Here is a 25,735-nt window from a genome sequence, read left to right on the forward strand (position 1 = left end):
GCAGCGAGCAGTGTCCCTGGAGCCCAGAGAGAGAGAGAGAGTTATGATGTTAGGATCTAGAAAACGTAACCACATCCCTCAAGAGTTGACAGAGATGCAGGCGGCTGATAAGCCTCTGCCAGAATGTTTTTCCTTTCTGACATCAGGAAAGAAAAAGGTGTTAAATGAATGACTATTAAGTGGTAAGTATCGAATGTCAGATCTTAGGGAAAATAAAGCCCATCACAAAAGCCAAAGCAGCCGAGTCTTCACCAGTATGTTCCAGGAGAGGCATCGTGGCCGTCAGGGAGTATCCCCAGGGAAGCTCACGGAGCCACAGAGGAGCTGAAGGCAGGGATTCCAGGCGAGTAGCTCAGCCTGGACCGGACAATCCAAGCTGATCAGGACTAAGACCAGATGTGCCCTGTTGAGCCCTGGTCATCTGCAGGAATCTGAGGAGGGATATGTAGGCTTTCAGAGCAAGGCACCTGAAGCAGGAGGCTGCCTGCATGAGGGGGTACAGCCAGACAAGGAGGAGTTTCAAGAACTAATGTGGGGAGATGGTGAGTATGATAGGAGTGGAGTAATAATAGTTCCTATAGTTATTTATTGAGCAATTACCATTGGCCAGGCACTGATCTAAGCACTTCACATTGAATTAAGCCATTTATTTATTAATGTAATTCATTAACAGAATGCTGCTATTATTGGCCCCATTTTACCAGTATAGGGAAAGCACAGCATTGGCTCTTTGGAGCGTGCCAATTCCTTGTATTGGTACTGTTTTCTTTCATAGAGACCTGATGGTAGATTGTTCACTCTTTATTTTGCCAAGTAAGAAAGAGTAATTTCCAATGAGAGACTACATTTCTAATGTCCAAGAAAAGACACTGGGACATCTTCTCCTACTCTCACTGCATAAAGGACATTTTCATTTTCACACTAAAACAGTCAAGAGGATGTCATCTCAGAGAAGGAATGCAGTAACTTAACCAATGCTGCACAACTGGTGTGTGGTAGATCCTAGATTCGAATCCAAGCAATTTGGCTCCAAAAATGAGGGTGGTTGCTCAACCTCCACCCGAATGTAGTCTGTGGTTTCTCTGGAGGCTGAAAAGGATGAGGGACCTTCATGCAGGAAAGAGCTTGGTGGGTTACTAGTTCAGGAGGGCAGGAAGTTTGCATCTCAATAAAGGGTCAGGACTCAGTGGAGGTGGAGAACCTTCTCAAGCAGATTTTCCCAGGATGGCCAGCAGGAAGTGGGAAGATGAGGAGTACCTAAAGCTGGGGGTTGCGGAGGGGTCATCCTGGCCCACACACCAATCACGTCTGCCCTGGGCTGAGAACTTTCAGGGCCACCTCTGGAGTGGGCCTGGCCTTTTCCCTGGGTAGGCCTGAGCCATCAGATCTAGGTCCTAATACATGAGGATAGTTGTAAAAATTCAATGACATCTTGTATGCAATAAACCAGAAAAGGTACTTTCTTTTTAAGTCTGTCCAGAAGTTATATAGATCTTCACAAACCTTGTGGAAGATACTTGGGAGAGCTTCCTTTATTACCATTTCATGGATGGGGAAACTCAAGGACCTGTAGTCCTTTCCCGGATTCGCACAGTGAGCCTAGCTAGTTCTTCCATCTGATTTTCTTTCTGCCTAGAACTCTGTTCCAACAGATCCACTACAATAAATCTTCAGCAGACCTGAATCTTTCTATAGTGTATCCCCTCACCTAAAAATAAAAAATCGTGTGTTACAAGGTCATTGGCAGCTCCCAGAGAACACTTGCCATTCTTTCTGTCTCAGACTCTGGTGAGGGATCAGGTGATCAGGTCTCAGATTCTTTGGTGAGGGATCAGGTGATCACACGTTTACCTAGAAGAGATAAAGTAAGCCCCTTAAAAGGCTGAAAGGAGACAGGCAATGTGCCAGTGATTGAAGAAAGCTGATGAAATATGCTGCAGAATAAAATGAATATTACCTTAGTAATGTACTGCGTATTTACATTAGGCACTGAGTGAAGAATTGACTGACTTTGGTTAATCAGTGCCCTGCACTACCAACAAAAATAAACTTGCAGCTGGGTGTGGTGGCTCGCACCTGTGATCCCAGCACTTTGGGAGGCCAAGGCAGGAGGATCACTGGAGCCCAGGAATTTGAGACCAGCCTGGGTAACATAGGGAGACGCATCTCTACTAAAAACTTTTGTAAATTAGCCAGGCATAGTGGTGTGCACCTGTGGTCCCAGCTATTCGGGAGGCTGAGGCAGATCACTCGAGCCCGGGAGGTTGAGGCTGTGGTGGGCAGTACCACTGCACTCCAGCCTGGGAGCAGGGACCTTGTCTCAAAAAATAAACGTAAAAATAAGTTTGTGTACTCAGTGACTGTGTCTATAGAAAACAATGTAAAGATATCCAAGACTCTTCCATCAAAGAACCAAGAAGGATCTAGTAAAGATTCTAAGACACACGGTTATATAAATAATGATCTGTGTGCTGTACAGTGGTAGAAGATGGGGCTGGAAAAGTGGGTTGAGGCTTCGGTTACCTCCTCTGTAAAAATGGGGATGATAATAGGCCCCAGCTCATAGGGTTGTGGTGAGGGTTCAGGCACAGTGTATAAAATGCCAGAACAACGCCTGGCCCAGAGTAAAGCCCAGTCAACCTGAGCTGCTCATGCAGGCATCCCTGCTGCCATGGCTGCAGCTGTCCTCACTGCAGCGGATGTTGTTGCAGCCGCGTTCTCTAGAATAATCACCAAAGAGTACTGCTGGGTGGGAATTTCTAGCCCCATGCTTTACAGACGTTCAGATTTCTTGGAATTGACCTTTTTGTTTTTTTTAAGCACAGGCCTATTGGAAGATTGTCCACTATTTATTTTGCCAAGTAAGAGAGAGTAATTTCCAAGGGAGAGTACATTTCCAATGTCCAAAGAAGGACACTGGGGAAAAACCCTGCCATCTACACTCGTCATCACTCCATAAAACAAGGGACATTTTGACACTGAAACAGTGGAAAGGGCATATTCTCAGAGAAAAGGGCAGCCTCGAAATTGAGTAATCTTGGGTTTAAGAAAAAAGCTTCCTTCTAATGTTACTCTTCTTTTCCCACTTCAGCCTTGGCCTGGAGTTGGGGGCCACTTTTCCCAGTCATCCCATGCCCCCTCTTCTTTTTATTTTATTTTATTTATTTTTTGAGATGGAGTTTCACTCTTGTCGCCCAGGCTGGAGTGCAATGGTTCAATCTCGGCTCACTACAACCTCTGCCTCCTAGGTTCAAGCGATTCTCCTGCCTCAGCCTCCCAAGTAGCTGGGGTTACAGGCATCTGCCACCACGCCCAGCTAATTTTGTATTTTTAGTAGAGATGGAGTTTCACCATGTTGGTCAGGCTGGTCTCAAACTCCTGATCTCAAGTGACCCACCCACCTTGGCCTCCCAAAGTGCTGAGATTACAGGCATGAGCCACCACGCCCAGCTTCCTTCTTCATTTTAGAGAGAAGTGGGTTTGGGTTGGGCTTATGAAGAGGTGGGGCCACTGATGGGTTTGAGTTGCTGTCACGTACAGACACCGTGAGAGGCAGTGACCACTTGAATGAGAAAGAGTGTGATAGTGAAACAAGAGTGGGCCTGGGGCCGGAAGACCTGGCTGTGCCCCAGGTAGCTGACCCTGGGCACATATCTTCCCCTCTCAGGACCTCAGTGTCCTCAACTCTAAAATGAAGAATCTAAGCCAGATGTGGTGATGTGCACCTGTGATCCCAGCTACTCAGGAGGCTGAGGTGGGAGGATCACTCGAGCCCAGGAGGTGAAGGCTGCAGTGAGCTGTGATTGTGCCACTGCACACCAGCCTGGGCAACAGAGTGAGACCCTGTCTCTAAAAAAATAAAACAAAATGAAGAATTTAGACTAGGGCGTGGAGGCCTTTTCCAGCTCTAGCCATCTACAGACATGTGAGGAGTTAAATATACCTTACATTTCTAGAACATCCTTATTTAATTCTCTTCAAGTTCTTTCCAAGCCCTTTGATTGAAGCGAGCTGCCTTGATCCTATCTGGGAGTCTGCAGCCAGCAAAGCCACTCTGCAGGCCCCCTGCCATTGTCAAGTCCATATTTAAGAATGGCAGTGGCCATGGTGCCCAGGCTGAAATTTGAGGTACACATTTGGCAACATAGAGTGCAATGTAACTACACATTACTGATCAAAACCCATCAGACTTATCAGTGGGCTCTCACAGGTACTTGTTGGCTGCCTTCCCAGGCTGGGAAGGTATCCCTGAGCCAGCCAATGCGATGCCCTCCCCTCCCTTTTGATGTTTGTGGGAGAGAAGGCTCGGCTGTGCTCGGGAGACTGTCAGCATGAGGCCCAGATGGATACCAGCCTGTGGGAACCAGAAGCCTGGAAGGCTTGGGAAGCAGCAGCTTCCTGGATTACTGCCTCCACCTTCCCATCCAGCCACTGGAAGTTTCCTAGGCAGCTTCTCCAGCCTCTGACAACCAGTGCCTCTCACCTTTCCTGAAATACCATCTCCTTTTACAGAATGATTTGCCAACTGCACACATGTAAAGAGCTTTTCAAAGTGCTTTACAATCTTTAATGAGCTAATCCTCTCCTTCCTCCCTGGGGTGGTTGGTGAGTTGGCTGATTTTGTTTGGGAAGAAACTGAAACCCAAATGTCATGGGGTGACTTGCTCTAGGTCACCCCAGGTAAATACTGGATTATGGGTACACAACACATTGTCCCGGCCCTGGCATTACTCTAATTGCGGCCTTTGTTGTGAGGCTTCTGTCATTCATTGATTGCTCATTGTGACACCATAAGTTCCCATAGGGCAGGGACTCTGTGTTTCCTTTGTTCTTCAGAGGGACTTCGGCCAGACCTGCCAGACCTGTCTGTGCAGCTCACGCCTTGTCCAAGACCACCACATTCTTCAACCAAGGAGGGCCGCCCTAGGTAGATTTTAGATGTTGTTTTGTTTTTTTTTTTTTTCTGAGACAGAGTCCTTCTCTGTCTCCCAGGCTGGAGTGCAGTCGTGCGATCACAGGTCACTGCAGCCTTGAACTCCTGGACTTAAGCAATCCTCCCACCTCAGCCTCCAGAGTAGCTGGGACTAAAGGTGTGCCCCACCACGCCCGGCTTTTTTTTTTTTTTTTTACTTTTTGTAGAGACTTGGGTCTCACCATGTTGCCCAGGCTGGTCTCAAATTCCTGCCCTCAAGTGATCCTGCCACCGTAGCTTCCCCAATGTGTGGAGATTTCAGTTGTGAGCCACTGTGCCCAGCCAGTAGCTTTTAGCTTTTAGATTATGAGTGGTCAAATCACAGACAGTGGGCCTTATCCAGCCTTCCTCCTGTTTTAGCCACAGGCTAATAGTAGTTTTACATTTTTAAATGGTTGAAAAAAATTCAAAAGAAGAATTTTTGACACGTGAAAATTATACAGATTCAGAATTATACAACTCAGATTCCAGTGTCTGTAAATAAAGATTTCATTGGAACACAGCCATGCTTATTCATTGACATACGTCACTGGCTGCTTTACACTACAAGAACAAAGCTGAGCAGTTGTGACAGACTGTGGAGTCCCCAAAGCCTAAAATGTTTAGTTATGGGTTAAATTGCAGCCCCTCACCTTAATTCATATGTCGAAGTACTAACCTCTAGTACCTCAGAATATGACTTTATTTGGAAATAATGTCTTTGCAAATGCAATTAGTTAAGACGAGGTACGGGAATAGGGTGGGCCCCTGAGCCAATGTGATCGGTGTCCTTATTAAAAGGAGAAACTTGAACCAGGCATTCACATAGAGATACCACCTTGTGAAAACAAAGGCAGAGATGAGGGAATGCATCAGACCCTTGCACTGCTCTCTCAGGGAACCAACCCTGCCGACACCTTGACCTTGCACTTCGGCCTCCAGAGCTGGGAGACAATCACTTTCTGTTGTTGAAGCCACCCAGTCTGTGCGACTTTGTTATGCCAGCCCTAGCACACTAATATACTGACTGTCTGGCCCTCTACAGACAGAGTTTGCTGATTCCTGTTAAGCTCTAAGTATTAACAAAAATTTAGAAACAGGGCAAAGCGACTCTAGTCCTCAGTCAGGACCTAATCTAGATATGCCAGGGCTCAGGGACTGGCTCTGGCTCCTTGGTTCCTTGCTGGAGAAAGTGCTCATCTCCCTGCCCATCAAAACTTGTCCCTCCTGTGTCCCAGTCCCTCAGGTCTCTCAGATGACTGACTACACCTAAATTGATGTTAGCCAATTGGGGCTACTAGTGGCTGATGATGGCTTGGTAGATTGGCCCAGAGACAGCATCTAGTTTTCTTCCTATTTTGATGATGATGATGATTATTATTATTATTATTATTATTTTGAGATGGAGTCTCACTCTGTCACCCAGGCTGGAGTACAGTGGCAAGATCTTGACTCACTGCAACTTCCACCTCCCGGGTTCAAGCAATTCTCCTGCCTCTGCCTCCTGAGGAGCTGGGACTACAGGCACTTGCCACCACACCTGGCTAATTTTTATATTTTTAGTACAGATGGGATTTTACCATGTTGGCCAGGCTGGTCTCAAACTCCTGACCTCAAGTGATCTGCCCACCTCCACCTCCCAAAGTGCTGGGATTGCAGGCGTGAGCCACCGTGCCCGGCCTTATTTTTTTTTATTTTGAGATAGGGTCTCGCTCTGTCACCCAGGCTGGAATGCAGTGGTGCAATCATGGCTCATTGTGATTTCAACTTCAGGCTTAAGCAATTCTCCTACCTCAGCCTCCTTAGTAGCTGGGAGCACAAGTACATGCCACCACACCTGCCTTTTTTTTTTTCACAGGGATGGGGGGTCTCTTTATGTTGCCCAGGCTAGTCTCAAACTCCTAAGCTCAAGCGATCCTCCTGCCTCAGCCTCCCAAAGTGCTGGGATTTCAGGCATGAGCCACTGCACCTAGCCTTCTTCCTGTTTTAAATGGCCTTTTCCAGAGGCAGGAGTTTTGTGAAATGAGTGTTGTGGCACATGCCCCCTCAGTCCCCTTATCTCACATGACTTCAGGAAACTGCTCTGCTCATGAATGGAAATTCTTATTCTGAGATGTAAGAATCAACAGCTCCCAAAGACTGTGAGCCCCACAGCTGCATGCAAAGCTTCTGTGAACCCGGCTGGGACTGACCTGTCCTTTGGAGGAGGACTTAGTGTAGATCCACAGTAAACGTGCAGTGCAGCCATGGGGAAGAAGTTGGAGACATGGAAAACAGTCATCATGAAACCCAAGATAAGATCACCATTCTCCTGCCTCAGCCTCCCAAGTAGCTGGGACTATAGGCACCCGCCACCTCGCCCAGCTAGTTTTTTTTTTTTTTTTTTTTTTTTTTTTTTTTTTGTATTTTTTAGTAGAGACGGAGTTTCACCGTGTTAGCCAGGATGGTCTCGATCTCCTGACCTCGTGATCCGCTCATCTCAGCCTCCCAAAGTGCTAGGATTACAGGCTTGAGCCACCACGCCCGGCACAAAAAATTTAAAAATTAGCCAGGTGCAGTGGTGCATGCCTGTAGTCCTAGCTACCTGGGAGGCTGAGGCAGGAGGATCACTTGAGCCCAAGAGTTCAAGGCTGCAGTGAGCTATGATTGCACCAGTGCCCTCCAGCCTGGGCAATAGGCCAAGACTCTGTCCCTTAAAAATAAAAAATAAAAAGGACCCTATTTCCAAATAAGGTCACCTTCTGAGGTTCCAGGTGGACATGAATTTGCAGGGACACTGTTCAATCCAGTACAGTCCGTATGATTTAAAGTGAGAGGCCGGGCACGGTGCCTCATGTGTGTAATCCCAGCACTTTGGGAGGCTGAGGTGGGCAGATTACCTGAGGTCAGGAGTTCAAGACCAGCCTGGCCAACATGGCGAAACCTCATCTCTCCTAAAAATACAAAAATTAGCCTGGTTTGGTGGCAGCACCTGTAATCTCAGCTACTCAGGAGGCTGAGGCAGGAGAATCACTTGGACCCAGGAGGTGGAGGTTACAGTGAGCTGAGATTGCTCCTCTGCACTCCAGCCTGGTTGACAAAGCGAGACTGCATCTCAAAAAAGAAAAAAAGAAAAAAAAGAACGTGAGAGAATCCCCAACCATACTTGCTCCAGTCAATGGGGAATTGTTTGGCTCCTGTAGCTGGGAAGCTGAGTGTGACTCTTCAGGTTTCAGGCACACAGCAGGAAGAGGAAGCGGGGGTTCAAATATGTCTTCAGGAATCCGTCTCCTTTTCTTCATCTCTCGGCTCTGCATTCCTCTGGTGTCGGCTTCTTTCAGGCAGCCTCGTCCGGTACGGTAGTAAGAATGGTCCTTGGCAGCTCCAGGTTCTCACTGTCCTGACAGTCAATCTCAGTAAAAACAGTATCTTTTTCCTGATTTTCCAGTAAGAATCCCAAGAGGAACTCCATCTGGCTTGGGTGGCAAACCAATCCTTGAGCCAAGGGTAGTGCAAGAGCTAGAAAGCTATAATTGGCTGGGCCTGCCTGGGTCCTATGCCCGCCTGTGGAATCAGAGTGGGGTCAGCCTCCCTGAATTCTTGGGATGGGGCTGAGGATTCCTCCTAGAGATGCAGGACATGGAAGACCCAAGATGGGCATTAGTAGGCAGCATGATAACCACACAGCTCTAGCTCAGAGGCAAACATGTCCCCAGCTCTGAAAATAACCCTTCCAATTAAAGTGAGTGTTTGAGGCAGATGACGATCAACTGTTTCTCCTACCCCTGTTTTCATTTCTTTCTGGTGAATACTAACGTTGAATTGGATATAGAATGTAAAGAGCTTTCCCTTGGCCCATGTTTTGGGAAGTGCCTAGAGAGAAGCAGATCCGGGCTCCTTTGCTCAGAATTTATCCCATGCTTTCACGGTTGCTAATTACTGTTCTGTCAGACCCCAAAGGTGGGGCATCGTTATTCAGGGCCAGTCGGCCAGGCAGAAAGGCAGGTACAGGATGCGGCTCTGAACCTGTAAAGTGTCTGCCACTCTCCAGCTAATGAATACAGGCTTGTAAAAGAGTTGGGACTCTGCTGGCATCCTGAATGGGACAGTGGCTAACAGCTAAGTCCTAAAGCTGTGCTTGTCTACAAGCAGCCCTTAGAAATCAGGAGAACAGTAACCACGTGACCCTGAGCACATGTAGGTAGAGTCTCTCATTTCTTCATCAGCAAGCATTTTTTGAGAACATTTATGCCAAGCTCTGTGTTAGGCATCAGGGATACAAAAGACAAAGGAAATTCGGTCTGTGGAAGGTCCACTTTTTACTGGGGACTGTAGTCAATGTACTGGAAAGAGAGATGCGTAGGGAGATGGGAGAATACAAGAGGGGCATAGCCAGGAAATGCCTCTTGGAAGAGGAGGGAAGAATGCACGTATGTCATAGATCAAGGACTTGGTTTGGAATCAGGGTGACTCAACCTAAAAATGCTTTTTGGTCATAAATAACAGAAGACCCAATTCAAACTGACTTTGGAAAATAAAGTCAGTTTATTTTCTCATATAAGTTAAAGTCCAAAGAAAGGGTGGTTTGATTAAAACAAAAAAAGGAAGTTCACTGTCGGCCTGGCATGGTGGCTCACACTTGTAATCCCAGCACTTTGGGAGGCTGAGGTGGGCAGATCACCTGAGGTCAGGAGTTTGGAACCAAGCTGGCCAACGTGGTGAAATCCCATCTCTACTAAAAATACAAAAATTAGCCAGACGTGGTGACAGATGCCTGTAACCCCAGCTACTCTGGAGGCTGAGGCTATAATCCCAGCTACCTGGGAGGCGGAGGTTGCAGTGAGCTGAGATCGCACCACTGCACTCCAGCCTGAAGACAGAGCATGACTCCGTCTCAAAAACAAAAAAAAAAATTAAAAATTAAAGTTCTCTGTCTTCAGGACTGGGGTTCTATTTCTCTGCCCACTGTGGGTCAGCTTCTTTCTTGGGTTGGCTTCCCTCCATAATCAAAAGGGCTGCAGTGGATCCAGCCTGACATCCACACACCAAACTGTCCAGGTGACCTGGCATTTCAAGCAAAGTTGCTGAGATCCACTCTGTTGAATGGGCTTCAGTCACAAGCCTGCTCCTGGTCCAGTTACCATGGCCAGGGGCATGGAATGTACTGACCATGGCAGCCTCAGTCACAGCTGTACCCCTGGAGCTGGGGGAGCGTCAGCTGTGCGGAATAGGGAAACGAACGCAGCCACCGTGGATCTGCTATACACAGGAAGCAGACGCCTGGCTAGGCCTGGTGAGGCCTCGTGCATGGTATCATCACTCATCAATACACAGGAGCATTGGCTGGAAGAAGCTCCTGATTCCTCAGTGAAAAGTGTCGTGACCAAGAGGTCAGTTTCCCAGCTCTTGAAAACCTGTTCTTCAAGGAAAAAAAAAAAAATCTTATCAGTCCTCATCATACCTTGGCTTCTGAAATACATGAAACCAGAGCCTCTCTTGGCTTGGCCAGATGCCTCCTCTTGTCTGAGAGGCGGACAGTAAGTAGCGTATCACTCAGGGTAGCTTATGGTATTCGGCAGTGAAAAACAACCCCCAGTCCTCAGTGGCTCAACGCAAGTCCACCGGGAGTCCAGGTGTGTCTCCAGGACAGTGGCTCTTTACATGATGACTGCAGGATCCGGGCAGAAGATGTTACCACTGTCCTGTAACTTGCACTCTCTGGAACGATACAGTCCCCCCCCCAGTCAAAACCGCAGGAAGAGCCAGCTAGAGAGACAAACACTGGAAGTTAGATGCCTCCACCTGGGAGTGACACTGAGAACTTTTGCTCTCACTTCTTTAGCCAAAGCTAGTTCCAAGACCACGCCTAACATTAAGGTGAGTGCATCCATGCCTGGAAGTAGAGGAGAACCGGATATTGGAGAACACTCGTAATGCCTGCTCCAGTGGAATTCCTGGGCTCCTCGAGCAAGAGCAGAGAGCTGTGCCAGGTGCCGCGCCTGTCCCCTGCACTGGAACCAGCCTTCTGTGATTCCGGCTGCCACACGCAGGAGCTCATTTCCAGGCTGGGAGGAGACTGGCAATGGAAAGATTAACTGCTCCCTGGGTTCCACATGGGGATCAGTACTTTCAATAGTACTTTGTGAGTTCAGCCTCAAAGTAAATGGTTAATTCATCTTGTATCAACAGCACTGTGATTCATAATGTAAACTTGGAGAATCCTTGATGTTTCGGGCCCACATTCCTTTTATTTTGGCTCTGCATTCTTTTAAAGCCACAGTGTGCTCATTTAATAGAATGCAGCATGCAAATGCACAAGTTTTTGCCTGGAGGCAATTTAGCCTGGCTGTTTCAATGGATGTCTTCTTTCAAGTGTATATTCTTTCTTAAATTATTTACTGGGTAAACACACTTTGCATTTTCAAAAGGGAGATTAAGACGGCTTGCTGCAGACCTAGTTCAACAGAAAGCTCCCCGCTTGCCCAAAGTTAGGAGGAAGTTACTTTGGGCTTCTCCCCAAGTTCCTTCGCCACCATCTCACTAGCTGGGAACCCCTCGGCCTGGCTGGTTTTTCTAATTCTCTCCAAACTCTGCATTCCTTTCTGCTTTGCCTACAGCAATATGGGCTGGCAGCCCCTGGCTGCGATTGCAACTAGGCTTCCTCACAGATGGGGCCCACCAGTGCCAGCCTGTATTCCCCACTTCCAAACTGGCTCGGTCCTATCCACCCAGATGCCCTGAGAGTTCACTTTTCTGGTCCTGAGGGGGACCACATTTGCACAACTCCTTTGAGGTCCAAAGCTGGGTGGACGGCCCAGCCAGTCGAGCTTACTTAGAGCTCTCTCTGTTCCAACTCTTTCCCCACCCCCATCTACTCTGCCTCCCAAACGTCTGCCGGCATTTGGTTTGAAAGCAAATGCCCTTTCCTGCTGACACCCCGCCCCCACCCAGCACACAGGGAGTTCCCTCTAGCTTGGGGAGAAGACCCAGTCATGCTCTGAGAAGGCGTGATGGTAGCAAGTTTCATCTTTGGTGGGGCTTGCTTCAACTTTGAACTTTAGCCTTTTCCATGCAGACTCCCTGAGATTTTCCTGCAAATTAATTGCACAGACTTCTTCTCCACCGTCCTTTGAATGGAAGATTACAGTTACCAGAGACTGCATTCTTTCATGATCACTCTTTGGGCAGTTCTCTTGAGTGCCTGTGTGCCAGCAACTGTGTCATGTGTGGGGTGGTAGAGGTGAATTCCACACGGCCCCAGTCCACACAGGTTGGGCCCTTGGAAGCGGGCGGTGGAGGGGAAGCCACCAGGCCCTGTGGGTGCACCAGGGAGGGGGTGAAGCCCAATTAGGAAGGCTAGGGAAGAGCTGAGGATTTAGGGATTCCTGTGTATTCATATTTCTTACCATGCCTCAGATTGAACAAGTAACACCCACAGCTAATCCTTTCTAAATTAGCATCATGGATGCCTTGGGGTCCTCAACCCACAAATAAAATGGTTGTCAACCAAGCTGTACAAGAGACACACTACTGTAGATTACTGTAGGCAGAATTTTAAAGAGTTTTCATGCTTTTAATCTGTTTCACTGCTGAGTTTCAATTTTGCTGATTTCCTTTGCAAGTCTGATGAGGGTGACTGTGGTAAATAGAGATTTTGACAGTGACTTGGGCAAATGGGATGTGTAGGGACTGTTCTGAAGACTTCTGTCCTTTCCAGAGAAAAGGGGGAAAGAAATCAGTTTGGGTTTTAAACAGAGCCACTAAGTAGCACCGATCAGTGTTCATAATTAGCCTCCCTATAATAAGCCATGAAGTCCTGTTTTTATTTATTTATTTGGGGGACAGAGAATCTTCCTGCCTCTTGAGTAAGTATGGCCTGTTAAGTCTGAATTAGCTGTCATCACAGAAGAATGAATGTCGGAGTGCAGACTTTCTAGTGGGGAAGGGAAGAACTAAACAAGACAGATCTTAGCCGAGCCTTGCGTGATAAATGAGGACCAAGTGGGCCATTCATCTCCTGCGAGGAGAGTGGACAGAGGCACGAAGGCAGTTTTGCGGAAGACGTGTCAGCAAATGTGATCATTTTGTAACCTGTCAGGAGGAGAAGGAGCTCGTCCTTTTAGGGGGCCACAAGGGAGTGGGTTGGTCTGATATGACAGTTTCCATTCAACCGTTTAGGTTTGGAGAAGGAGGGGACGGGTGAGGAGGAATCCTACTAAAACTACAACCTGATGTCATCCTTCCGGGAAATAAACTCATCTAGGAACTAGAAGAGGCTGCAGAGACCCTGCAAATATTTGTGTGTGTGAAGATACAAAGTAGGGGTACGGGGTCTCTGTTCCGTGGGGGGCCCGGCTTCACCCCCCCAGCTCCTCCCCATGGAATACCCATGGCCAGTGTTTGGAGACTGGAGTAGGGCAGGAGGCCTTTTGCTGCTTGGAATTTGGAGGAGGGCTGGGTGGGGTTTGCCGTGGGGTTTTGAGCTGGACAGATAGCTGGCTAGACTGCCAGCCAGCCTATGTCTCTATTTCCGTGCAGCTCTGTGAGAGCGAGCGTGGGCACGGCTGTTTGACCTAGGTTCCCTTTGAAACTCTCAACAAAGCACTCTGATGTTCGACCTCTTTTCTCCGAATGAGGTAACAAATTATGAAACAACCTCATCAGAAGCTCTCTGCAGGCATCTGGGAGCGTGTGTCTCCACTCTGGTCCCCCTTCTGAGTTGCTGGTTCCCCATCAGCACGCAGCCCAACCAGATCCCAGGGAGGGTGGAATCCCTGGAGGTGAGGGCCCAGCAACAGATGCACAACAGGCACCTTGAGTACATTGTATATTTCTCATTTCCATCTTTTTTGCTATGGAGCAAATGTAACGTTTCCTCCTGGCGTAACGGAGCGTGAGCCCCAGTGACAGATGACGGTTTCACAGCCTAAGCTGCACATTTGACACTTGCTTCTCAATTCCATCCTTTTCTTCCTTAGTCTCTCTTTTACTTTTCCCCAGGTATTTTTATGCAGGTAAGTACCTTACTGACATGTGTTTCCTTGGAGTCTTTTACTTTAACAGGAAACACTGCAAAAAAATGAGGCTTGTCTCACCTTTTAAATTAAAAAGAGAAGCTCGCAAAGGGCTCTTGATCGCTTAAAGAGACTACATGGTATTCTGAGCCCAGAGAGCCATTTGATTCGCCTTCGCTTTGCAGTAAGCATTTCTCGGAGGGCAGCGTGACAGTCGTGTGGAGTCTTTCGTTTTCTCGTGGATCGTTTGTAGAACCAGAAAGCTGCGTGATCTCTCTTCACACACACACACACGCACACGCACACGCACATGCACGCACACGCTCCCCACCCCCACCTGCGAAGCTGCCGTTTGATTAGCCACCCTGGCCTCGGACGGCATTTGTGGGAAGGCCCTCCACTTATCTGTGTGTGTTTTTTCTCCTTTGCTGTCTCCTAGAATCATCCAGAACCGCATCCTGCTCGTCATCCTAGGGATCGTCGTGGTCATCACCATCCTGATGGCGATCACTTTTTCTGTCAGAAGACACTGATGTATCTGCTCTCCCTTGATAAACAGCAACAACAGCTTGTTCTGAGTAATTAAGACAAAATGGTCACATGAATCATTCTGTTGCACTGACAGGCCCCGGGTGACCCTCTCTCTCCCTCACCGCCGTTGGGCTGAAGTGCAAAGAGTGTAAAAATATTTTCTATTCCTGTTTGCATGTGGGTTGGTTTCCTTTTCGAGGTTTGTCTTCACCCAGATTCGTTTTTTAGACGGGAAGGTGAATGTTTATTTGCCTTTTTGCTAATGTCGTCAACTAGCCAAAATAGCCCGGTGACACTCCTCTTAGCCCTTTGGACGTGTCAAGGGCCGTGGTTTGGGAGAGGACATGATGAGTCAGTCACGAGAGCTTCTGTTTGTCACACGCCTCTTGTTGCTGAAAAGCTCTTCTGTGATGTCCGAGGATAAAAAGGCAGCAAAAAGCAGGGGATGGAGTCAGTGACCCAGTCCGGCAAGCCAGCCCTGTTCCTACCCAGGCCTCATGAATATGGTCATCAACCTGCTTGAGTGCTTTCATTGTAAAGGTCGGTATTTAATGTCAGTTGTACAGGAAATTGACTTAGCACTTTCCCTGTTTTTCTATTGCATAATTTTTTTTTTGAAAACCCAAGAATATTTTTGCTGAGCCTGCCCAATATTCACTGTTCACAACTTTGATTACTGGCTTCAGGAAATATTTCCTTGCCTTCCCCAAATCCCATACTCCCCAGAATCTGCTGGCAAAGTGAGCCCTGGCACGGGATTTAATTGTGACCTCGTCTTCCCTGACCTGTGTAAGCATCTCTGTATCCTTTCTGTTTTAATATCTGCACTGCCAAAAGCAGTCCTCATACATGCAAAAGGTCTGACAAGGTTCTCTCCACATCCATTCCAGTATGTAAAGAGACCATGAATATTTCAGTAAGAGCAAGAACATGACTCCATCAGTGTGAAATTTCAAATGTGATTATAAATATGGGAGAGTCCTATAGGAGGGTCCGCCAGAGAAAAACTTCCCGGAAAACGTTCCCTAACCTCCTTTAAAAGAATAGAGGATGGTGGATTGTTACAAAAGGAACGGCTTGGGTTTTTTAGCTAACAAATGTTAGCAAGCCTTTCCTGAATTCACTATGTATTCAAACTTCTAATATGCTCTGTGATTTTTTTCTTTTCATTTCTTTCTGTCTGAGGTAACCAGGCATTGCGTTCAAAATGAGCTCATTTGTGATCAGGCTTAAAAGTTGCCCAAGCTGAGGTCGCTTCCCCCCCAGTCACAAAGCAGAATGTGTTTTTCTCAAGACTTCATAGGCACTTACTGGTCCGTACTATCTTTGGAATATAATTAGAAGCTTTGAATCCTTGAAAAGCAAACCTGTTCTCTTCATCAAAAATGCTAACCACCTGTGCCCATGGATCAAGATCACCTGGATGTAGTGCTTGATATTTTTCCCAACTCAGAAGAAAACCATTATGGTTTAGAGAGGAAATGCAGAATGGCAGAATCCACCAGAGAAATTGCACTTATCGAAACAGGCCAAGGCCTGCATGTGTTCAGATAAATCATTTAGTATTGTGTAAATAAAGCTGCAGCCTTTACTTCGGAGGGATGGTGTGGGATTTTGGCCGAGGGAAGCAGGACAGAGAAGGAGCAGGAAGCTATGCTAATTTTCCTGTCGGCTTAAGGGATCCGTCTCAGCAAGAATCTTGTATTCTGATAACGGAATGCTGTACATGCTAACCACATCTAAGAACCATTAAAAAGCAAGGAAACAAACAAACAACCCTTTTCTCATTCCGACACACGAATAGTCGTCGAGTATTACACCAGCCCCTCCGGTGGCTTCCTTCGAAACTGTTGATATTAGCTAAAGTGTATAACCAGTTACCAGCTGCACTTCGCACGGCCATCCCGTCTACAATGCAGCAGACTCTTCCCAAGGCCACCTAGCAAGCAAGGTTGATCGGATCATCTAAACTTGCCACCTCCTAAATATTTCACTGAATCCTGGCGTTCGTGTTGAAGTAGACAAAATGAGAAAGGAGGATTGCATTGCTCACCTCTCGATAGCTTTTTTCGTTCAAGTTCTATGTCTTTATCTGCTCTTGACTGTGATTTTACCCCAGTTCAACCTTGGGAGTGGGAAGAATATGAACAGATAACCCTTGGCCTAACAGCTCCATCAAACCTCCTTGAGAGCAACCACCTAGGCCAGGCTAGTGAGTGCTTTGTGAGGAAACTGGTCAGAAGGTTCCCTCAACTCCTTCCTGGTCCTCCTGGAGGCTGCAGAAAAGATTTAGGGGATCCCCAGCAGAGGCCAATTGCTCTCCCTCCTTCCCTGCCCCACCAGGAAAGGAATAACGTCCACAAACTTGAAGCAGATAGAGAATTCGATCTGTGAAAGGTCCTAGGTACTTAGTGTGTGGACTTTGACAAATATTTCTCAAGTTGGGAGCCCTTGTTAAAAATGATGTTTAAGGGAGTGGTTTGGGGGGAAGATGAAGACGTGGAGGAGGAAGAAGAGAAGGAAGCCCTTGCCATATAAAATTCATGCGGACTAAACAGTTTCCCTGACAGAATAAATAAAGTGGATGCCACCCCACTCCAGAATCAAAAGCAATTTAATTAAAGTCTCTTAAGTTGTAAAGAGTTTTAAATGATCCATGTTGAAGGCGAATGCCTGCAAATGCAGCGGGGCCTGACGTCAGCTGCCGGGCCTGGGCTGGGAGGCCATTTGCTATTCTGTTTAAGGCAGGCTGGATTGTCTTATTTTGGAACCAGCTTGGTGGGGGGTTTGCTTTGCTACTGCTTCTGAGCCCTGAGCTTCAAAGGCTGAAATTAATGGTGAACAAAATTGTGCGGCTCTGGCCATCCCATGCGGGGCAAGCCCATTGAGGGTTATCATTAAGTAAAGAAATAAAGAGGGGGAAGAAAGCCTGCCTGTTCCAAAAACCTCATCAGATAATGACCTCAGTGATTGGGTTTTCATTACCAAACAGCATCCAGAGATTATCAACCCATAGAAGAAGGGAGGGGGAAAAAAAGAAAGAAAGGAAAAGCAACTGTCTTTCTCTCCCTCTCTTTCTCTTTTTTTTTCTTTTTTTTTTTTTTTGCACATCTTTTCTTTAAAACTGTCAGATCATTTCAGTATTTCAAATCCGAGGAAAACAGCCTGCCTGCTGCTGTATTTGAAGTTGTAATGGTGTCAAAAAGTCACGACTGACTGACAGCCGTCAGTCCCAGAGGGGCTCATTAAATCATAAAAACTTGACAAGGAAATAATTGCGCATTGCCAGCAACTTGGCGCCTGTTTAGACGCTTTTATTTTCTTTCATTATTAGTCCCCACCATTACGTTCATTAACAAATTGCATTAAACAACTGTTAAGGGCTAATGATTTGTTTATCGCTTTTTTTTATTATTATTATTTAAACATTAGCTGTGTCATGTGGTACCCCAGCAGCCTCTTGCCATCATCTGACTGAATATTTTTCCACTCCGAGCTCTGGGTACTGTTGGAATATGAAATAGATTATTCATTACTCTCCTCTTTGCCACTGATTTGGTTTCATGTAGCGTCTTCCACAGAGAAAGATGAAAACTTGTCAAAAATAGGTTATATCTTATTCGAAGGGGTAACAATAGCAGCAGGTACAGGCACACTTTAATATTTAATTAAGGTTGATGTTAACCCCTTTAAATGACTTTAGCTGTAAGTTATATTCAAATGCAGAAGAGAAAAATAATTGTTCTTAATTTGCAACCTGTTCAGCAGGCGTTCTTCATGGAGTGAGCTGGAAATTTAGAGCAGAATTTTTAAATAATGAAATTTCCCATCATAAATATTTATAGCAGTTTGTCTACGTAGTGGAGAATTGACTAGAAGTGATGATCTCCTCATCCCTTTGGTTTGAACTGCTCGCCTAGTGAGGCACTTCATGCTTGGGAGTGGAGGTGGCTTTTCCTGGGAGAAACGTGTGTGTGGAGGGGAAGTTCAGAGCCAAGTTCTGTTGGTTGGTTGGTTGTAGTCAGCGCTGGTTTCAAAGGAACCACTGTGAGTCCCTAGTCTCCAGGCCACTTGCCTTCCCCTTTGGCTGAGTGTGTGGTTGCAGGGATGTGGGCAGGCGGGAGAGCCAGTAGAGAGGTCTTAAAGGAAGATGTGTGTCCGGTCGGCTGGTTTGGGAAGGGTCTGATTCGGAGTATGTCTTGGTCATCTCCGTGCAGTCAACCGGAGCTCGTTCCCTAATACTCTACGGGGAGACACTTGGCTGGGGTGGGCCTTCTGTCCTGTGACTTGCTCTTCTTTTCCATGGGCCATGAGCTTGAAGGGCCAGGGAGGAGAGAGCCCCATCATCCTCATCCTAAATCAGAAGCCAGTGGCCTTCTCCATGCTATGGCTGCTGTCTGTATGTCTGTATGTCTGTATGTCTGCTTAGCCTGTTTGTTTGATGAGTTTATATAACCATGGAAGCCACCCTCAGAGGCCTGGTTCATTGACACTTCAGGGCAGGGGTGTTGGGTCAATATCAGGGAATGGGAAGTTCCTTTCTCCCACCCCCGAGGGACCAGGCCCCTTATGTAGCTCCGCCATGGGTGTGAGGGGAAGAGATGGTGCGTGTTCCTTGCTCAGTGTAGCATCTCTCAGCGTCGCCCACCCAAGGACAGATAGTCCTGCAGGACCCGTGGCGTGGGAGGTACCTGCCTGGCAGACATGAACCAGGTGAGACCTGGCCTCAAGCCTCTTTCGTTACTATGGGCATAGGAACAGCAGACATGCTAGGCTTTGGAGGGTCTCAAGCCTCCCTTTCAATCCAGGATAAATTAGCCACATGACAATCTGTCCCCCTTGAGATGGACTTCACACCTCAACAGAAAAGGTACCCAGAGCCATTTTTCCAAGAAGGAAGGAAGGAAGGAAGTAAGGAGGGAGGGAGGGAGGGAGGGAGGGAGGGAGGGAGGGAGGGAGGGGAGGAAGGAAGGAAGGAAGGAAGGAAGGAAGGAAGGAAGGAAGGAAGGAAGGAAGGAAGGAAGGCAGGCAGGCAGGCAGGCAGGCAGGCAGGCAGGCAAGCTTGCTCTGTGATGAGCCATCCCCAGTCCAACTCCCAGTGACCCTGGTTGAGGGCCTGCCTGAGACTAGCTCAAACTCGACCTCACCCTATGCTGTAACTCTCTAACTCTACACTAGCCTCCGAGAAATACTCTGGTGGCTTCACTTTGCCTGCGACCCATCAGACTCAGACCAGTGGCAGCTGCCAGAAGCTGGCCACATAATGTCAGCAGTCAGGTGGCTCTCAGACCAGATGCCAGTCTTTGTTAAGTAGGGCAGGTGACTACGTGGACAGCTCAGAAAAGCTCCTGAAGCCACAAGTATTGCACCCAAGATGGATGAGAGCAGCCAGGCCCAGGCAGGAAGAGTGTGTCACTGGAGCCAAGACTTCCTGAAATGGGTGACTGAGCCAGGGTTAGTGTCCTGTTGTGGATGAGGGCAGACGCAGGGAGTGCCGAGTGAGGTCCCGTCTCCATTGGGATTCCAGCACAGTAAGAAGGAGCCAGCTTACCAGAGGTGAGCCGGGCAAAAGCAAGATGACAGGACGGGTCACGATGTGTTGGGGGTTGGGTAGCAGAGGGTGGACAAGTGAGGGATGGACGGATTTCCCAGCACCAGGGGATAGCAAGGGCAAGTAGGCCCCCCTGAGCTCATCACTACCCTTCTTCAGGAGGAGCTAAAGATGGGGAAAGGCAGGGTGCATCTCTCCAGGACCCCCTGCCCCAGTCACACACCCCTGTGGCCGTGGCTCCTGGGCTTCCAGCATGCCGTGGGGAAAGCAATTCCTCATCCCGAATCGCTCGTTACTCATGCTACATGAAGAACACAGGCATCACAGAGGGGGGGATCGCCAGGAAGCAGAGCTCTGGACTGTTACTCCATGAACTCGCGCACCCCCTCCTTCCCTTCATCCAAACAAGGCCCTTTGGCGTGAATAATAGCTCAGCGGCTCCGAAGCCGTATTGATCGGCTGCACACGCGGCTCCGCCGAGAACGGCCAGGGCTTTTCCTGGGGGCAGGACCAGCACCGCTCAGCGCAGCCGCCTCTCCCCCTCCCACTTCCCCGGCCTCCCCCAGGTGTGTTCAGGAGGGGACAATACCTGGGGGAGCCCAGGCCCTCTCCAGCTCAGTGCCACTTCGTTGCTGCAACTTTTCTGTTTTTCACTTATTTTGCCAGGGAAAGCACCTAAGTTAGAGAGAAATGTTTTTTCATGACAAGGCCCCACAGAGCTGAGAATGAACACATCCTCCCGCTCCAGCTTCTCCCCAGAAGGTTCTGCCAAAGACCCAGGTCATAGAGGCATCCTGGACTGACACCTGTGGGGGCCCTGTTATACCCCCAGCGCCAACAAGCACTTCAGCATCCCGTGCCACACTTTCCCGTTACTCTCCCCTGTCTTATGCCATCGGAAAAGAGGAGCCGAGAACATGGCTAGGACTTACCACCTCCCTGGGGAATGGGGACTGTTGCAAAATTCAACAGAGGTGCATCAGTCACAGGTTGGGAGACCAGCAGAGACCAAAGCCTGCCAGCCCCACTCCCTGAGCCTCTGACCAGACTGTCCCTTCCCGTGTTTGCACCTCTTCTGGACACAGGAAGTGGCCAAGGCCTTGACCCTTTGAGGGACGCCAGGCCCTTGCGCAGTGACACCCTGCGTGCCGGTGGATGCCTGAAACCCCACCCCTAGAGATGCAGTACTGTGATTTCTGCCCTGGAACACTGGAAAAATGCAGATTCATTTTTCCCTAGACAGCTTCAGTCCCACCAGCCACAGATCCCTCTGAGTGAGTTGTCTGACCATTTCCTGGGGGCAGATTTTGGGTTTGGGGGAGGACAGATCCACTACGTGAGGGAGCCTGATGGTCTTTGGGAGAAGGGTTAGAAGGAAAGAGGGGCTTGGTTCCCTGGGAGCAGCTCCCTGGAGGTTGCCCCGTATCAGCTGCCTTCAGCCTTGCCCTCAAGCCCACTGCCTGGCCAGGCCCCTGTTGTTCTAAGGATTGTGTTCTGGCTCAGGGCTGCATGCAGGCAAACACGGGAGCCTGAGAATGGGCTCTGCCAAGGAGCAGATAATGGGTCGAGGGTCCCCTGGCAGGTCCCACGGCCATGCCCCGGCTGAGAAGGATTGAGAAAGAACAGGGAGGCTGGGTTGGAGTTTGGACAGCTAACCCTGGGGGCAGGCAAATTGTGTCCCTCCTCTGGCCCTGCTGAGGCTGAAAGAAGTCCAAATCCAATGTAGCGTACAATTTGGCATTTGGGGGAGGACCCAAAATGGATTCTTCCTGCCCTGAGCAGACCTTCCCCACACTGCCACATCCAGGGGTCTTGGCACAGAGGGGACACTGGCCGTCAGAGACTCGCCGCTCAATTCCATCTTTTCTCATTCATCCACACCCACCCCTCCAGAGCTCTACACTGCATTTCTAAAGAAAGGGAGAAACTTGAGTGAGAACTAGAGGGCTTCAATGACTTCATTATTGTCCCCGACAAGACTTCTAAATAATCCAGCCTTTCCCTGTTTGAAGCATGAGAGGTGTAAGCAGATTTATTCATTCATTCAATCAATATTTATTGAGCATCTACTATGTTCCAGGCCCCAAAGACACATGGTGAAGAAGACAGATAAGAAAACAAGGAAGATAGTCTCACTGCACTGCAAGTCAGAAAACTATTTTCATTTCCAGAATCCTGACTCCAATCTCGGGCAAGGTCACTCTCGGGGTCTCAAAATCACATTGCGATGCCTGTGCCTCTGCCCCCTTCCACGCTACCCCCTGAGATGAATGCCCCATCACTGTGAATTGCCAGGCAAAATCCTCTCCAAGTAGATAATGCTGTGTGCTCATTCCTCCTTGCAGTCCCCATGACTGCATTAGCAAAGGAGCCCCGCTGAGGCTGAGTAGGGCTGACACTTGCCTGCAGGTGGGCAGGTCCCCATCAGCACTGGTCCTACGTCCAGGACTGGCCTAGGAGAGGCCAGGGATAGGAATGGGGACCGTTTAGATCGGGGCTGACTTGAAGAATTTTTTTCCCCCTGCTTATTAAATGTTAAAGGTTTGACTTGGCAGGCAATCAGGAGCCCAAAATATCATAAAAGGGAAAAAAGTTGCCGAGTGGCTAAGAGGTGCACCACGGGAGTGTCACTGGGCCCGCCGGCGAGGTGAATTGCTAAGCAGAGAGCAGTGAACAGGGAGGAAATGGAGCAGCAGACATTTTCAAAGGCTTCTCTCCCCTTCTTCTCCTCTCTCTGTCCCCCATGCGGAAAGGGGAAAATAGAAGTAGAATCCAGATTGGGGCGCGTGGCTGATTTGGTCCTCCCCGCACCATCCTCCCCCAGACAGCAGAGAAACTTTGATGTCTGGGTGCATGGCATTCAGGGACAGAGGAGCCCAGGCATCCCAGCAAATGCAACCGCATGTTCCGCCTCTGGATGGCCTCTCTGAACTCCTTTGTGGGGTAGATGAAGCCCACAGAGCTGGAAAGAGCAGCATTTTGAAATGAGGAAGCGTGGATCGGCATTCCTTGAGCTCAGTGCTAGCCACCTTGGCGGTGGGGTGGGCCAACCAGGAGCTCAGATTTATAAAACGTTTGAGCTTTGCGGGCCCTAGGGGGCCACTGTGGCCTACCTGTTGATTTTCAGATGGGGAAATGGGAGCTCAGAGAGGGGACAAGATTTGCTGAAGGTCACCTAGCAGATTGGTTCCAGGTACAGGAGTAGATTCCATGCCTTCAGCCTCTAGTAAGACACCTTTCCTCTGTACCAGGAAGTGGAGCTTCAAACAGCACCAGGGTTTGGAACTTTTGTCTCGAATCCTCTCCGCCTCATCCCCACCCACTGCCCAGCAGCTCCAGGCTGGGTCTTTCGTCCCGTCAGGCTCAGAAGGTCTGTGGCCCAGCCAGAGCCGGGGGTCTCCTCAGTAGTGTTGGCCTTCATACTCTTGGTGCTAAAGTTCTCCAGTTACTTTTTTATTAAACCGACACGTACAGAAAAACTCAATTTTCGGCTGGGCACAGTGGCTCACACCTGTAATCCCAGCACTTTGAGAGGCCGAAGCAGGCGGATCACTTGAGGTCAGGAGTTCGAGACCAGCCTGGCCAACATGGTGAAATCCTGTCTCTACAAAAATACAAAAATTAGCTGGGCATGGAGGCGCATACCTGTAGTCTCTGCTAGTCGAGAGGGTGAGGCAGGAGAATCGCTTGAACCTGGGAGGCCGAAGTTGCAGTGAGCCGAGATCGCGCCACCGCACTCCAGCCTGGGCAACAGAGCAAGACTCTGTCACAAACAAAAAAACCCTCAGTTTTATCCCTGTGGGCTATGACGATTGTCATAGCCCCACCATGACACTGAGCGTCGGCTACTGATGCTAAGGGAATGCAACTTAGAACTGGAGGGGAACCCGGACACCACTCCTGGGTCCAGATGGCTGTGGCTGGAGTACAGTCACAGCAAGGAACAGTGTGGCAGGGATACCAGTGGGGCTCTGGTCTTTTCCCAGAGTCTGGCATCTTTCATGCCAAGTTGGGCCTCAGGTCTCGGGGCTCTAGACCTTACTGTGCCAGTGGCCAGATGTGTGGCCTTATATGCCAGTCATACCCTGCTCCAGACCCCAGTTTCCTCATCCACAAAATGGGAAAGCTGGGCTAGAAAATCTCTCAGGAAGGTAGGTCTCTGCTAGCTCCCAGCCTTCCATGGCAGTGCAGAGGGAACCTTCCCAACAAAGTAAGAGCCAAAGGCTAAGATGGCAGCCGGTAGTTTGTAGAACCTTCTAGAAGACCAGGAGACTTGGTAAGCTGAGCTTGTAAGTGGTCCAGGATGCAGGGCTGGTGTCACAGGTGTGTGGCCGGTACAGGTACACAGGGCTTTGTGCCCAGAAGGGCCCCACGCTTGGGAAATAAGGCTCTGCAGTCACTGTCTTCAAATTCTTAATAATTTTATCTTTGTCACTGGGTTTTGTAAGTGAAGTCCAATGGGACAGTGGACTGTGAACTGGGGAGGTGGAGCCTCCCATCTCCCTGTGTCCAGGATCTGCTTCTCAGCTGCTTGCCCCTCTGCCCCCCCAGCTCCAGCTCCACTCAGCTTCTACCTCCCTGCCTCCCACCCAGCAACCACTGCCAACCTGCCCCCAACCTGGCACAGGCACACCCTGTGGGGGAGGGGAGCAAGCACACCCCACAGCATCTCAGAGTGGGGCATGGTGGCAGCAGTCCCCATCCTCCGCTGGCAGCCTGGGGCACATTCAGTGCAGGACTCTGTGGGGGTGAGCCCCTAGCACCCCCAGATCCAGCACCTCGTGTGTCCTGGTACGAAATTTGTAGTGACCCTGGGGGCTGCCCGTCTGCTGTGGGTTGGGGCAGGAGCCTGTGGGAGGATGCCTGGCTCAACCTCCTGCCCTAGGCCTGGGGCACAACATGTGGGCCCAGCAGCTCACAGGAAAGGGAGCCAGAAGATGGGTTCAAGTGTTCGTGTGTTCCCCAAGTCACCAGGGTGCCTTTGGGGGTCTGCACTCCCCCGGGAGAACCGTCATGTCTAGGGAGCACCCCATGGGGTCATCTCCATGCCTGAGAGGACCCTCCCTTCTTTCAACCTTCTGGAGTCATTTGTCTTTTCTGGCCAGGTCAAGGCATCCTCCTGAGAGAACCGTGAAATACAGTGTGCTGCTTTGCTAATTCCACATGCAATATTCGGATATTTGCATTTAAAACTGGCATTGCACAATGTAAAGAGGAATGGTAAAAGTCATGCTAATAATTTAAAATTTTGACTTTACTTAGAATGGCATTAACTAGCAAATTTAAAACACCATGACAAGTTGAAAATGAGACTGGGGAAGAAAGCAAAAAGCATGTTTTCTTACTATTTGAACAAGGGGCCCCACATTTTCATTTTGTAGTGGGTCCTGAAAATTATGTAGCCAGTCCTGCCTGTGAGCCACGTACCCTCTTGGGCATTTAGTTCTCTATCGGTAAACTAGATCATGAACACTGCGCCTGCCCCTCCTGCTCCCGGGCACGTTAGGAACATGCACTTGGATAAAATCCAGGACAGAGATTTAGAAACCAGTGTGTGGTGCCAGCTCTCAGCCTTGGAACCACAAGCCCATTTTTCTTAAAAAGGGAGCTGGACTGGCATCCAAAGTGATTTCAGTCCCCTCATGTAGGTTTAGCCACCATGGGCAAGGCAGTCTCTCTCCCATGTATTCCTCTCCCTAGGTGCTCTGC

General features: G+C 48.9%; 1 protein-coding gene across 5 annotated transcripts in view; it reads left to right on the forward strand.

Moving 5' to 3' along the window:
* The window catches only part of VTI1A (vesicle transport through interaction with t-SNAREs 1A), a 500,904-nt gene that overhangs the window by 350,476 nt on the left and 124,693 nt on the right, over nucleotides 1–25,735 (forward strand). For 2 of the 5 annotated variants that reach the window (XM_050804420.1, XM_050804421.1), the window contains one exon: nucleotides 14,384–17,862. The exons of 2 other annotated variants lie outside the window; for them this stretch is intronic. In XM_050804420.1, coding sequence (XP_050660377.1) covers nucleotides 14,384–14,477 — 94 coding nt within the window. In that variant the 3' untranslated portion in view covers nucleotides 14,478–17,862. Of the gene's footprint in view, nucleotides 1–14,383; nucleotides 17,863–25,735 lie in introns of those variants that run through there. One more of the 5 variants, XM_050804425.1, reaches the window with a different exon arrangement.

This window comes from Macaca thibetana, chromosome 9 (genome assembly GCF_024542745.1).
Source record: "Macaca thibetana thibetana isolate TM-01 chromosome 9, ASM2454274v1, whole genome shotgun sequence".
In the NCBI taxonomy this organism is placed as follows: domain Eukaryota; kingdom Metazoa; phylum Chordata; class Mammalia; order Primates; family Cercopithecidae; genus Macaca; species Macaca thibetana.